General features: G+C 40.1%; 1 protein-coding gene across 3 annotated transcripts in view; it reads left to right on the forward strand.

Annotated features, from left to right (window-relative positions):
* FBLN1 (fibulin 1) overlaps window positions 1–14,420 on the forward strand; it is a 64,526-nt gene that overhangs the window by 2,105 nt on the left and 48,001 nt on the right. For 2 of the 3 annotated variants that reach the window (XM_010002967.1, XM_010002968.1), the window contains exons 2-3: window positions 5,764–5,899; window positions 12,557–12,728. In XM_010002967.1, coding sequence (XP_010001269.1) covers window positions 5,764–5,899; window positions 12,557–12,728 — 308 coding nt within the window. Of the gene's footprint in view, window positions 1–5,763; window positions 5,900–12,556; window positions 12,729–12,933; window positions 12,952–14,420 lie in introns of all 3 variants that reach the window. The other variant, XM_010002966.1, reaches the window with a different exon arrangement.

Consider the following 14,420-nt stretch of genomic DNA (forward strand, 5'->3'; position numbering starts at 1 on the left):
TTCCTGCTGCACAGAGATGTGAGCAAAATCAGGTTCCTTGCACTTTCTGAGGTTTAGACAGGTGAGAATATGGCACAGGATGTCTTAGGGGTTACAGATTTTCAAAATAACTTGTTTCCTGTTTGGACACATACATGCAATGGGAGCTGCTGGGATACAGATATTAATCATTTATGTGGTCATTTAAACCCCAGCTGGAATCTTTTGACTGTCTAGTGCAGCGCAGTGTTGGATATGTAGATCATCTGACTTTGAGTGCTCTAAAAACCTGTGGCCTCTTGGGTGTACAAACCCATATAACTTCATGCCAGATGGAGCTGTTTGCCCTGTGTGTTTCAGCTTGGGTTTGCAAGGTTAGCAGTTGGATGTGAGGGAAGAATGCATTCTCAAGTGAGCAGATCTGATGAAGTTACTGAAGTAAAAATGATTTTATGCAGTTACTTTGCAACACAGAACAGACTGGAAGTGAGTACTTTCCTGAAAATGCTTTACAAGAATTTACATGCTGTTTTTGAATCCTCTGCTTAGCATAATAATATTGTAACATCATCTCAGATTCAGTCCTTCCTTCAAAGCAACCCCACTGCTGGAGTTTCTGTTGCTTTTTATTTATTGATTTTTTTCCATCACATGAGGAACAAGCTGCCTTATTGATTTAGAATTAAACCCCCTTGACCTTTTCCCAACCATTCAAAGCACTTTCATAGTAATCCAGAAGGGTTTCCATGCATGCACTGACATTCTTGTATCTGTCATGCTCGTAGAAACAATCTGACAGTTCTGGGTTTCAACATCTTTTAGGATCCTTCCTGCTAAGTTTCTTTTGCTTGAGGGGCTTGCTATATCTGTGAGCATCACTTACAGTTTAAACTGCAGATGTGCTCACTTTCTTGTCCGACACCAAAGGTCAGCCAGCCCCCAGTCTGAAGTTGACATGAATTCATAAGATCTATCATCTGGCTAGTGTTACTCAGTTACATGTAAGTTGAAACAAGGCTCAATATCCAGTCACATCTGCAATCTCTTATTGCAGTTGCTTGTCCCACAAATGTATATACCTCATTGTGTTATCATTCTGGAAAATGACAGTATTTTTCTCTGTGTCTTCATGACTCAGTAAATATGAGTGTAGAGTTTTAATGAATTATACCTTTGGCTGTCAATAACAGAAGCTTTTTGCCCATTCATCCATTTTATTGTGATGTGGTTAAACTCAGAGTAGCTGGAAACAGCTGCCATTTATTTTTGGAACTCAACCTGCCCAATAAATCTTCTTCTGAAATGTAGAATTTCCCCTGCCCAGAGCTCTTAGCAAGTGGGCTTAATTACTGGGCTAGAAACAGCTTATCTCCATATGAGAGTTGCATGCCTTAGCACTGTGTGAAGTCTTTTTGGAGTAACATTGGGAATAATATTATTTATTGTGTTGCAAAAAATGCATAAAAGAAGCAACTACAAAACACTGTTAGGTACTGTACAAGAACAGAAGTAAAAGGTGATCCATGTTCCCAAGCAGAGACAAGTGGCAGCACTTGGGTATGGACTTAGGATGGAACACAAGGAAGTAATAAGACAAGAGTGTTTGGAGTGATAGGCACCAGATGTTTAACTGCTGATAGATGTTTATTGATTTATGCCATTGTAAGTTTGGAGGAGCCCAAGATTTTGGCTGTCATAATTGTGACTGTTTAAAGTTATTTTTGGAGAAGCTGTCTTTATTAATTATTGTATCTTTGTAGCTTGCTAAGTGTGCCTCACAGTCACTAAGAGTTTTAGCTTCATAGTCTGTGAGGGTTTTATTGCCACACATCTAGGATAACTTGCTTACTTGACTTTGTGAATAATGTGAAACTCAGTCCTCCTCTGCCTCAACTTTTATCAGTATTGTTTCTCTACATAATATAATACCAATGTAATTTTACCCTTTACCTTCAAGAAAACTTTTATTATGTAACCTACAAAGTTGTTTAAGGATTGCAGCTGATTAATTTTGAAGCTTTTTGATTCAATTTTTTCTACTTGAGTCCTTTGCTGATTTATAACACGTGATCAAATATATGTATTTTCATTGCTGAGGCTCTTTTTATTATTGTAATTTGTCCTGTTGTGTCACTCATCATGCCAGAACGTGCCTTTGCTCTGAATTTTCCTAAATTCATGATTGCTGCATGTTTGACTGCAAACTGAAAGGACTAAGGGTGAAGCTTGTTTTTGCAAAGTAACTCTGGAGTGGAATAATTCCCTGTTTAATTATAATATTTTTGTCCAAGACCTTCTACTGTGCACATGAAAAGCACTGAGATAATATGAAGACTGACAAATAAGTAGGAGAAGAGAGAGCCAGAGGGTAGTGAAATTAGGCTGACAACAAAGACATTGTCTTCAGAGCAAAGTTAAATTTTAATGGAAAGAAATTAAAGGAAAGATAGATGATTATGAAGTCTCTGCTGGTTGAGGAGTGCATCCTCTGGGAAGGAGAATAGTAAATGTGAAAAGTTTGTGGAAGTAAGTGGGCATGTAGATTTTTGGCTGGAAATTTATTCCATGAAAATTAGTAACACATTGGTTAAATTTTAACTAAAAGTGCAAATAGAAAGCATGATTTCTTTACTTGATTTATATTAAAATTACATAGTAATGAAGTAAGTTTAATTTTAGATCAGCATTTACAACAAAGGATTTTTTAAATGTGTGAATAATTCCTGTTCCCTAGTGAGCCATGAATAAAACTCATCTTTCAGAGATGCGTAATTTTACCTGAAATTTCCTGACAGAACATCAGTTATGAGGCCTTGTGCTCCAAGAGATTTTGTAGTTAGTGCTTTAAGCCATATTGTAAATACCTGTTTTTTTCAGTAAAGTTCTGTTGCACCGTTTTAACTGAAAATCAGAATATGGCTGAAAAGGAGGAAGTAGTATTTGGCTTTTTTAATTATTAGGGGTAATGTAGGAAAGTGCTCCTCCACCTTACATTTATTTACGAGGCCAATATGATAAGCTGTCCACAGCCATGAAGTTAAGAGGAATGCTACACAGGAAGAGCTGAAAAATGCACACAAAGAGACAAACTTAAATGTCCTATTAGACAACAGGGGTGGCTTCTTTACGCTGCTGCCGAATAGAAAGTGGGCATTTATTATGTTAGGGCCTAAGCTAGGAAGACACACATAACTTAGCCAAGACAGGGAGAAACACCCTTCACCTCAGAAGTATTGGAGTCTGAAGAGCTTGGGGTGGTAAGCTCTAGTGAACATCAGCACGTGGGCTGGTGTGCAAAGGGAGAGGGATGGTCAGCTGGGGCAGGCTGAGTTGCAACCAGCAGACTGGTATGGTGCAGATTTTTCTAGCATTTTTCTCTGCCTTCTTTCAAGGATTTCTACCTCTGTTATGGCCACACAAGTGTTTGCAGTCTCAAGCAATATTTGCTACCAGTGCAGCTTCACTGTAGGGTTTGAGCAATGAAGTGTGATTTTATTGTTGTCATTCTGAGACTGAACAAATGGTATTTTAATCTAGTATTCAATTGATGTTTAATTCCTTATTACAGTTGGGTTGGGCCACATGACTTGTGAATACAGCTGTGGGAAACATTTTAAGAAACTTTTTTGTTTTGGTTGAAATTGCCAATTTGTCAGAGATTTCAAAGAGATGACTTGTATTTGAAAAAGAAAAAACAAACCACCACACTGGAAATCAAACAGATCTACTGAAAGACTGCTGTTGTTTGTTTGTTTGTCTGTGGCTAATGTATCTAGCTCCTCAACAGGACTTAGGGGGCTAAAGGAGCTGGAAAGTCTCAGCTCCCACACTCTTGGGCTTGGAGTTCAGGTTTTGCAGGCTTCCAAAGCCTTGAGAGTCAGACCACCCCAGAGTTGGGCAGGGAATGGAAATTCTGCTTCAGAGGGAATTTCAGAAACAAAAAAGCTACATATTCTTCCAAACTGGAACTAAATCAAATATCAAAAACTTAAAATATTCTGCCAAATAAAGTTACTGTCCTGGGCTTAACTTGTAGCGATGAATTTAGCATCTATTTTTGAATAATTTGTTCATCAACTTATCCTGGGTTTTGTTCCTATGCATTGAAATCTCATAGCTGTTTTTTGTATGAATAAGAACTGCCCAGTCAGATCATTACCAAATCCAACAAATACGAACTGGGGGTCTTCAGGAATGTACCCTGACAACTTCACCAATATGCATAGAAATGTGGAATCTGAGCTCAGCACCCTGCTTTTAGTGGGCTGGACTGGATGGCCTGACCTTAGAGCTGGGGAACTCCCACATGCTGCCTGGGAGCTGAAGGCTTATCTTATGGTCATTGAGAGCAGGGAAGCTCCTTCAGAGGTGATGCATGGGAACCCACTAGTCAGATGACACCAGCAGAAGCCTGTAGTTCAGTGGTGCAACTAACTCATCCCTCTTCCCTATATTTCCTAAATTTCCAACAGTGTTAATAAAGGATTCTTAAGAGTAGCGGGTACTGGTTTGCTGCATATCTTTATATAGTTTTATGTACTTGTAGGTAGCCCTTGGAAAGATTTTACTCATTAAATGAAATAACTAGAGTTGAGGGGGGAAAAAAACCAAAAAGGTGAATACTCTGTAGGATGTGTAAGATTTCTCATGCTGATGGGTATATAAAGTACATTTATAGGGCTTTTCTGTGCATTTCTTACAGACCTCTAACATATCAGGGCACGCCTGTTAGGTGTCCTTGTCATACTATGAATAGAATTTATCAGCTTGGATTGCCTTTAGGATAGTTTATTTTCCTCTTAGCAACTTAGTTTCTTAGTGAAATTGGAGTATTGCAAAACTCTCGGATATGTTTATATCCTGGTATGTCTCATTGGTTACTCTTTAACTTTTTTCCTGTGTTTCCCAGTGTCTGTTACAGGAGGTAGCTGTGGAAGAGCTTTAAACTGCAAGTTCCACCCGCAATGCTACCCAGCAAAGTGGAGTTACACATAAAAACTGACTATAGAGAGGGAGATACCTCTTTTCAAAGGTTTAATGGTGACAGCTGTGCCTTCTAGTGGCAGTGGCAACGGGAGTGAAGGAGCTGAAAGCCTCCTTACACAGATTTTTTTTCTACAGGAGGAGTTTTCAATTTGTTTGCTGAAACTGCGGCAAAATAGAATGATTTTGTGAGCAGTGGAACTAACAAAGCTGAGTTGCCTGCAGATTTTCATCCTGTCTCTTCTGCACGTCTTCCTGCTGTGTAAATACTCTGTTCTCCCTTGTCTTTCTTGGCTTTTGCTTGCAGTACACTTTCTCACTATGACTTCCCTTGGCATCTTCACTTGTTCCACAAAGCAACACTCTGAGCTTCCTTCTATACGCTGGAGCTTTTTGAGCAAGGAGCAGCAGGTGCCAGGGTGGACTGGCCATGGGATTGCAGGCTGTCACGATGACTTCTCTCTTCCATCAGTCGGAGCACCAGTGTGGTTCTCAGCATCCTCTCTTCTCTCACCAGCTGCCACAAAACATGCAAGAAGACCTTGAGCCCTGTGGCAAATGTGGTTGAAATTATCCATTTGCTTAAAAAAAGGGTTAGGACAGATTGCAAGGACAGGTAGTTAGACCATTTTAAATGTATCACCTAGACATTATGCCTTCTAGAGAATAGTTTGCTTTGCAACTCAAATGCGTGCCCACAGGGACCTCTTTTGATGAGACTAGTGCAAGTGACAATTGCCAAAACTTGTACCATCTGTTCTTGACCCATGTATGACATTCTTCTCCCACTGCTTCCATCAGCATGACTCAGGTGCAGTGCTGCCGCAGCCAGTTGGAGAAGCAATACTGTTCAGATGGGATTGAACTTGCCAACGTGCGTGAGGAGTGTGACTCACAGATTGGTGAAAATTCGACCTGTGAAACTGAATACTTCAAGGTGAGAAATCAGAGCTAATCCTGTCCATATTTAAGAAATGGTATGGACTGTCTAGATTTGTATTAAGGTTTGACCTTGAGGGTTACCATACTCTGATGCACAGAAGTACTTTTTCCCCAACTACACCTCATCCATCCCTCTGTTAAGACTGTGGCTTTTTATTTCTTTGGGAGAAACTGTTCCTTGTTGAGCGCAGCAGACTGTCTCATTACATTTGAGCAGAGGAAGAGAGAAGAAGGCAAAAGGATGGAAAGAATGGGCAATTAGCTAGGAAACTACATTTGCATGAAGACATCAATACTATAGGAAGGGATGGGTGAGAAACTCTGATGTCTTTCAGACTTCAGCTTTCATTAGAGCCTCACAGCCTAATGTCAAACTCAGTGGTTTTCAGTATTGGTGGTCCAAAGTAGTAGGACTGAAGTTAGTAATCTTAGGATACTTATACTTCCAGCTTGTGTACATGTCCTTAGTTAACAAGACACTGATTAACAATTGAATGGAGATGTGTAAGATTATGATAATAGTAATTGATATTAGAATAAAAATGCCTATCCTTGGCATCTTTAATCTGTGCCCTGCCCTCCCCCTTTATTGCTGTCTTTGTCTCTCCTTTCTTGAAAGGAGACAGAATGTTTTTGGAAGAAAGTTCCACCAGACCTTGATCATGACCTAGTCGTGAACAGCTCTGGTCCTGTTATATATTTCAGTGGTCATGAAAATACATGAGGGTGATTTTACTTCTGTCCATTGCTGAAAGATACAGAATGTTTTGGTTCATCCAATTAAAAAAACCCTACTGTATAGTAGATGGCAGAAAACATCTGACTTACAGGTCTTGTATGTCTTCGAAGTGTCAGATTGATCATGTTGCTAGGATGCTGCTAAGGCCAAGGCTGTGAAGTAATCCATGTTCTTTCTGTGAGTAGAAGAAAGGGAACACATGCTGATGAGGCTGACATTTTTGGATTGTCACGAACTTGTCTGTGTGTGTAACGTGATTTTATTCCATGGGTGGAGTGTCCCAGAAGGGGGATATGTGTCACCTATTGACCATGTCCAGGGTATGCCCTGCTCTTGGTGTGGAGCTGCTTCTCTGCCTCCTTTACTATTAGGAAGCCTGTCTACATAAATCATGAAAAAAATAGCTAGCCCTCTGTGTCAGTACTTTGAAGGGCTATGAACAAATGAACAAGGTCTGTGATAATGAGTTCCCTGCAGATTTGGGTGCTTGCTACCCAAGATAGGTTTACAACAGCAACACTATTTTAAATGTATGCTATGAGGCAGCTCTAAAACAGAATGCAACTGTTCAAGGAAGTCATCTTTCCCCATCAGTTGACTGATATTTCCATATGTGGGCTTGTCAGCATGAAGAAGAAGAGTTAATGTTGTTTTTTTAAATGGCCAGACTTCTTAAAGATGGCAGGTTTTCATGGTGACAGCTGTATTAGTAAACAAAATGGACTGGGTCTTGAGAAATAAATGGCTCAGAACAGCTCATGTCACGTAACTGATGTCTTTGCCCTGCAAAACAGTGCGTGAGGGCTGTTGGGAATGCTTGCTGGCCTGTGCTAACCCCAAAATATGCCTCAGCATTGTCTGAGAGGTAGTTAATTGCCATTAGAGCTTGCTGATATTTAAACATTACAGACTGTGGGACAGTGCCTGAGCCCACACTCTGTCCCCGTTTCATTTACTAGGATAAACATAATCAGTGTTATTTAATCTTTGTGAGCCACATTCTGCCCTCTTGCTCCCTAGTACGAATATCCTACACTTAATAACTGTACTGAAGTCACTGTACGAGTATCTCTTTGGTCTGTGATGATTTATGATCTAATATCAGTGAACAATTAATCATTCTTTTTGTTGAACACATTTTGAATCTGGTGACCTTGAGACATACAGTGGATCTGGTAATTGTGCCCTGCTGTGGTAAACAAATTTCTACATTCACACCAAACCCATCTCACATGGGCTTGAATCTCATTTTGCCTCACTTTGCCAAGTGTTTAGCTGAGGTGGCACAGGAAATATTTTGGATTTTCTTTGTCTCCTTTAAGGAAGCAGAAAGAGCGATTTAGTAATACAATTAGTAGGATTAATCGCAGCACTTTGTGGCAAATGAGGCAGCTAATCTTTCTTTTGAATCCAAAACTTGCAATTGGAAAGAAGATAAAAAGACCATATTTTGAAAACACTTGCCTCAGCTTTTACGCTTAAAGGCAGTAGGCATCCTACCTAGGCTGGACATAACTTTCCTCCTCTCTGTTTTTAGAAACATGGCTTTTCTTGCCTTGAAAAAAAGGATGCAAAGTTAATCATTAGTCTTTAAAATCTTCATCAAAAGACAGTAATAAATTTCCAGATTTGTTCCTGGTACAGGAGATGTACAGATGGTTTTATGAAGATTTCCACCACAACAGCACTCCAAAAAGGAGTGCTGCATGTAGAATTTTGGCCTTCTTTAAGTTGTTTGGACTTTTCCCCCAAAATTTGTCATAGGAACTTCCTTATTCTAAAGATCAAGTACAGCCTTATCTCCCTAGTTTTGTCAAAAATACTTTGGTTGTGTATATAAGTTGAGCACAAACATTTTATTGCTTTTTACGGTTGAACGTATTTTTAAATTTTTGTTCAGATCTTCAAAAGTTGTGAGAAATTCCACGGAGTTATTTTTTTCAGTCTGTTTTTTGTAGCATCTACCAGTTAGTCTGGATTTCAGCAAGTGAGAGACCTCTTGTGGACAGACACACGACAGCAGTGCTAATGCATGGTTTACCTTTTCAGATCTGGTAACTTAGAAGTGACATAAATAATCAAGAACTATTATAAAATTTAATTAAGAGAGCTTATTGATTAAGGCAATCTCAGGTGCTTCCTAATCACACAAAAAAATAAATCTTCAACTTTCTCACATATAACTATTTATTCCTTCTGTCTTTATTACTTCCTGTGAGAAGACAAGGTGTAAGAGCAGTCAGGAGATCATAGGACTTCAAGTAGGACACATCTTTCTATCCAAACATGAAGATCCAAACCTGGCTTTGAATCTTCATAGGCTTTTGCTAATAACAGGGGAGAGGCAAAGGGAAAACTGTTTGAGATTATTATCATGATCACTTAGGAAGCAAAATCTTACAGGCAGTGGAAGTGTGTAATAACAACTTGATTGTTAGGTTGTACCAGCGATGAAGGCAGCAATGGTTCTAGCAAATGGTGAATACCCATCACAACATGCCTTGGGGCAGCTGGCAACCTTTGGAAAATGGCTGTGAACACATTAAGAACTGAACTAACATGGAGTCTAGACTGCACTCTGGACTAAAAGTTCAAAATCTTTCAGAATAGGCTAGCAACCCTGAAAAAAATTAGTGTGTAAAAGGAAATGTAAAAATTAACCTTACGAGGTTAGTGATAGTTAAAATGACATACTGCTGCATCTCAGAATACTAGAGTGGTCTGCGAACATCAGTTAAACTACCCTTACCATTGCCATGTTACTGCCATTCTACAGTGGGAGAACTGAAATAAAAGGAGAATAATTGTCTTTCCAAGTTCACTGATGAGATACGTGGCAATGTCTGCAGTCTACAGGGTCTTCACTGTGCTCTGAACTCAAGGTCATTCATCATTTCTGCATTTTTTATTTAGTTGAACAGGAAATTTTGGCCTTTAGGACTGGCAGTTCAGAATATTCTAGGATCAATATTAAAAGCCAGTTGCCATAAACATCATTTAAGAAAACATTTGGCACTTTACATCTCTGGATCGCTTTGGCTGTGGTATAGCTACATAAATTGTTGTCTTTGTCAAGATGTTAAACCAAGATGCATCACTCATAGTTAGAATAAATACTGGTTCCAATGTTTCAGTGAGCCAGCAGTGTGCCCAGGTGGCCAAGAAGGTCAATGGCATCTTGGCCTGTATTTGAAATAGTGTGGCAAGCAAGACCAAGGAGGTGATTGTTCCTCTGTACTCAGCATTGGTGAGGCCACACCTCAAATACTGTGTCCAGTTTTGAGCACATAAATACAACAAGGATATCAAGGTGCTGGAGCATGTCCAAAGAAGAGCAATGAAGCTGGTCAAGGGCTGTGAGAATAAGTCTTATATGAGGAGCTGCTGAGGGAACTGGGGCTGTTCAGTCTGAAGAAAAGGAGGCTGAGGGGAGACCTCATTGGCCTCTACAAATACCTGGAAGGACATTGTAAAGAGGGAGATGCTGGTCTCTTCTCACAAGTAACTGGTGATAGAAGAAGAGGAACTGGCCTCAAGCTGCATCAGGGGAGGTTTATACTGGACATTAGGAAGAACTTTTTCACAGAAAGTGTTGTCAGACATTGGAACGTGCTTCCCAAGGAGGTGGTTGAGTCACCATTCCTGGGTGTGTTTAAAAGTTGTCTAGATGTGGTGCTTGGGGATGTGGCTTAGTGCTGGACTTGGTAGAGTAGGGTTAATGGCTGGACTTGATGATCTTGAAGGTCTTTTCCAACCTAAGTGGTTCTGTGATTCTGTCATGCATACAATTATGTTAAATGAAGATATAGTCTCTGAGCAGCATTGCAAGACTTAGCAAGCTCTGTACATAAAGATTCTCATTAGCTGGAGACAGAGGTCTTTAAAGTGATGGCTCAGCCTGGAGGAAATAAAGACCATAAGATAATTCAACACTTTAAAAATGGCAAAATTGATGATCACTCTTTAAAAAAAAAAATAAAAAATCCAGAGAAAATCTGTAATTCCCAATTTGAGCATTGTGTGGCAAGACAAAGAAATAGATTGAGTCAATTTATCTGCCGAAGAGTAGAAGCCAGTGAGGATATCCAGAAGCATATAATGTCAAAATCTGGCAAGGTATCAGCTGTATTCAGTAACTTAAATACGGTTTGCTTGTCAAAAATATGCAAGCTTAAGTCAATGAATCTTCAACTCAGTTTTCATTTCTGTCTTCTAATTTATGGTTGTGAAAATTGGAAAGCTGAAAGAATTATAGACAGATGTTAAAAATTTTGAGAGGGATGCCTCAGAAAAATGTTGGATGTTAGGCAGAATAAATATTCAGAAATGTTGCAATTCTTGGAAGAGATCATCAAGCATTTATTTCTAAAGTCATCCAAACAAGACAGAAAATTTGGAAAAATCCCAGACATATTAGTGATGAAACTAGAGCATCTTACACTGGATGGAAGTAGTTGGAGAATGAAGTAAAATAAGTGGGTATTGAGGAACCATCCCACCAAACAGTAGTTAATAAGGAAAAAACATGTATCTTAAATGGTATGGTGGGCACCAAAACAACACCCCAGCACTGGCCAGAAGGGAAGAGTCCCTGTGATTACAGTGTTCTGCAGCAGGGGAATGATCCAGTTCTGTATTTAAAGACAAAGTGCAAAATAGCATGCTGACATGCTTCAAAATGCTGTGAAGTAAAAAGAAATTGAAGAAACAAGGAAAAAAGATTTTTAAAATTTTACTTTCACACTGCTCTAGGTTCTAAAACAACCTAGCATTGCAGAACAGAGAGAGAAACATATATAATCCCTCATAGAGGAAAACTTAGAATACAGGCAGGGGTGTACATCTCAGACTAATGAAAGAAATGAAATAGTTGCCTTCTTTCCAACAGGTGTGGTATTTAAAGCAGCAAAATACAGCCACTTAGTTCAATGTTTAGTTATTTTATATTCCATCTGCTCTGTTTAATGATGCAGGCCATTTTCTTCAAGCAAAAAAAAAGAGTCTGGAAGAATAATAAAATTATCCATAAAAGCTCAAATCTGCTTTTACATGACAATAGCAGTTGGCAGGCACTACTAGTTCCCAGAGAACTACATATTTTTGCTGTTTTCTAACAGCAAGGAAGAAAACTGAGAAAATCAGCAGTGACCTCTCAATTTAAGATAAAAGGAAACTTCCACTGCATAAACTTTCCTGTGTTCAATTCTGTGATGTATTTTGGGGCCATAGTTCAACAGATCTGGAAGATGTGCATCATATTCTGTTGCTGGAAGCCATGTCAGTACTGTGATCCTTTTAAATGAGGTATGACTGTGTAGTCTGCGTTTCAGAGTAGAATAGTTTCTGTTTATGACCAGTTGACACTAACCTTGGATTAAATCATGTTTGTTTACTTGTTCATTGGTTAGTTCAGGGGGGTATTTTCTGCTGGGACATTGAGTAGACAGTTTAATTATAAACTGAGTCACACAGTTCATTGGTCATGTCCCGTTTTCATTGATCTGGACATGAAAGGGAAGCAGAGGTGTAAAGAGTTGCCACTGTTTGCTGGTGTTTGAGGCTGGGCTGTGCAGGCAGGGAGCAAAAAAATTCCGTATACATATATAAACTGTTCTGGTCCTCTGTATCACCTTGCACACATTCACATGTACACAATATCTGTGAGAACTGGACCCAGGTTCTTGCTTGCCAGTGCTTGACTCTGTGTAGGCCAGATACTGAGCTCATTAAACTCAACTACAGATTAAAATGCCTGAGTTTTAAGTGTACCAGGAATTCTTAAATTGTCTGCAGAAAATTTTCCATCAGTTTGCAAAGATGGGATATTGACACTACTGACAAAATTAGCATTGATTTGTTCAGGGCCAGGATTTTACCTGTTTTTGTGTTGTTTTTTTTTTTTTTTTTTTACAGACATGTTGTTACTGTTGTTTGCTGGGAAAGGCTGCCCAAGTTCAAGGACAGAGTTGTGAACCCAACCCGAAGATAGGACACCACTGTGGAATTGTCTTCAGAGCTTGCTGTGTGAAGGGTGAAGAAGGCATCGATGTGTCCATCAGCGATGATGCTCCCAAAAAGGAGCAAGGTATTTTACATTGCAAATTATAAATGAGTGAGAGACAAAATGATACGGGGTGCAAGGAGTGCTTGTATTTTTAAGTTACGTCAATTGGAATTCCTCTAACTTGAGATCTCCTATGAGTAATTTAATGATGCATGTTTTTGAGCTCAGTTTTTTGTCTAATGATAGCTGAAAAGTTGTATACCACAGAGGCTAAAAGAGCTGGAAGATGGTCATTCAGTTCCTGGTGCCAAAACTTTACGATAAGAAAGATTATTTTGGCCAGTAATAATCTTATCTTAGAAACTGAGTATAGCCTATTAATTTTTAATAGCATTTTGACCACTGATAAATTCTGAATTAAAAAATAAATTGACAACCTATTCTTTTCATGGGATTTAAAAGCAAGGTGGCCTTTGACAGCTCAGCAGAATTGAAATGTTGCCTTTTGTGTGAGAGGCAAATGCCCATGAGCAGGGAGTGTTTCAAAAGCCTGGACTATTTGGGACAACTGACCATTTCTGGGAGACATGGTATCTGCATTTCTTTTGATACCATCCGAAGTGAGGGCATGTAGATGGTAGCAGCATCTAACACCCATGTCCCTTCCTGGTCCACAGAGCTGTTGAGAATGAGTGTGGACATACTGACCCTTAAAGACCTGAGTTTGGATATTTTTTTGCCTTTTTCATTTAGCAGACAGATCTGAAATGGCAGAAGAGTCACACTGTATCGTGCTGTCTCCTGCATGGGCAGTTGAGCCTTGAAAAAGTTCTGTCTGGCTTGCAGACCACCAGTGACAGATTTTGGAAGACATAGTCCTAATCACTCACCTAAACTCAACCCCCACCACAAAAGCTTACAATGGTCTGCTTGAGCCAGTGTGTTACCAGACTTGTTTCAGGTCTTTCAAACCTGGCTTATGTCAGTGTACAGCCATATCGAGTGGCATTTAGAAGCACCCTGCCAGTTTCTTTGTGTCCCACTGTCTCCACAGGTGAATTCTCCTTGCCCATTAGCACTGGCTGAAGTGACTGGACTAGTAGATGCCTTGTATTTAGACCACTGTGCTAGTAACAAAAATTTCAGACTTAGGGAAATGTGTCAGGATCTGGAAATCCAGAATTGTGAGCGCAGTGTACGGTATTTCTGCACTTACTCTTGTGGGCAAAGTGGCACAATTAGTAGTGATTAGTGATTAGTATAGTTATCATGGCACACATAATGACCACTAGGCATTGCAGAGATGGGTCTGTGTGAACAAGCAGGGCAGAACAACATTCTCGTCATTAAACTAAGAAGCAGGTGGTTATGTGTCAAGTATCCCTGTCAATAATAAAAGTTGATCTGTAGAAAGGCAGAGCAAGCAAAAGAATAGACGCTTTTGTTAGGCGTGGAGGGGAGATCAGTCTCCATTCGTAGGGCAGCTTCTTGGAGTAGCCCCTGGTGTTTGTGTTAGGTGAGAGCAGGGCACGCAAGGTGTTGTGCTGTGGGTGTAGGACAGCTGTCTCCTGCCAGCTGTCTGCCAGATGCAGCTCCTGCCTGCTCGGGGCCCCCACGCTCTGGGAACCCCTTGGGCATCAGCAGGGGCGCTGTGTGGGCGGGGAGCCCTGGGTGCCTGGTGGGCACTGGTCTCACGGGAGGTGGGGGAGGTTGTTCTTGCCCTGCCTGCAGTAGCAGGACATGAGCGGGAGGAGGGCGAGGGGAGCGGGGCGG

The sequence above is a fragment of the Chaetura pelagica genome, unplaced genomic scaffold (assembly GCF_000747805.2).
Source record: "Chaetura pelagica isolate M959 unplaced genomic scaffold, ChaPel_1.0 scaffold117, whole genome shotgun sequence".
Taxonomy (NCBI): Eukaryota; Metazoa; Chordata; class Aves; order Apodiformes; family Apodidae; genus Chaetura; species Chaetura pelagica.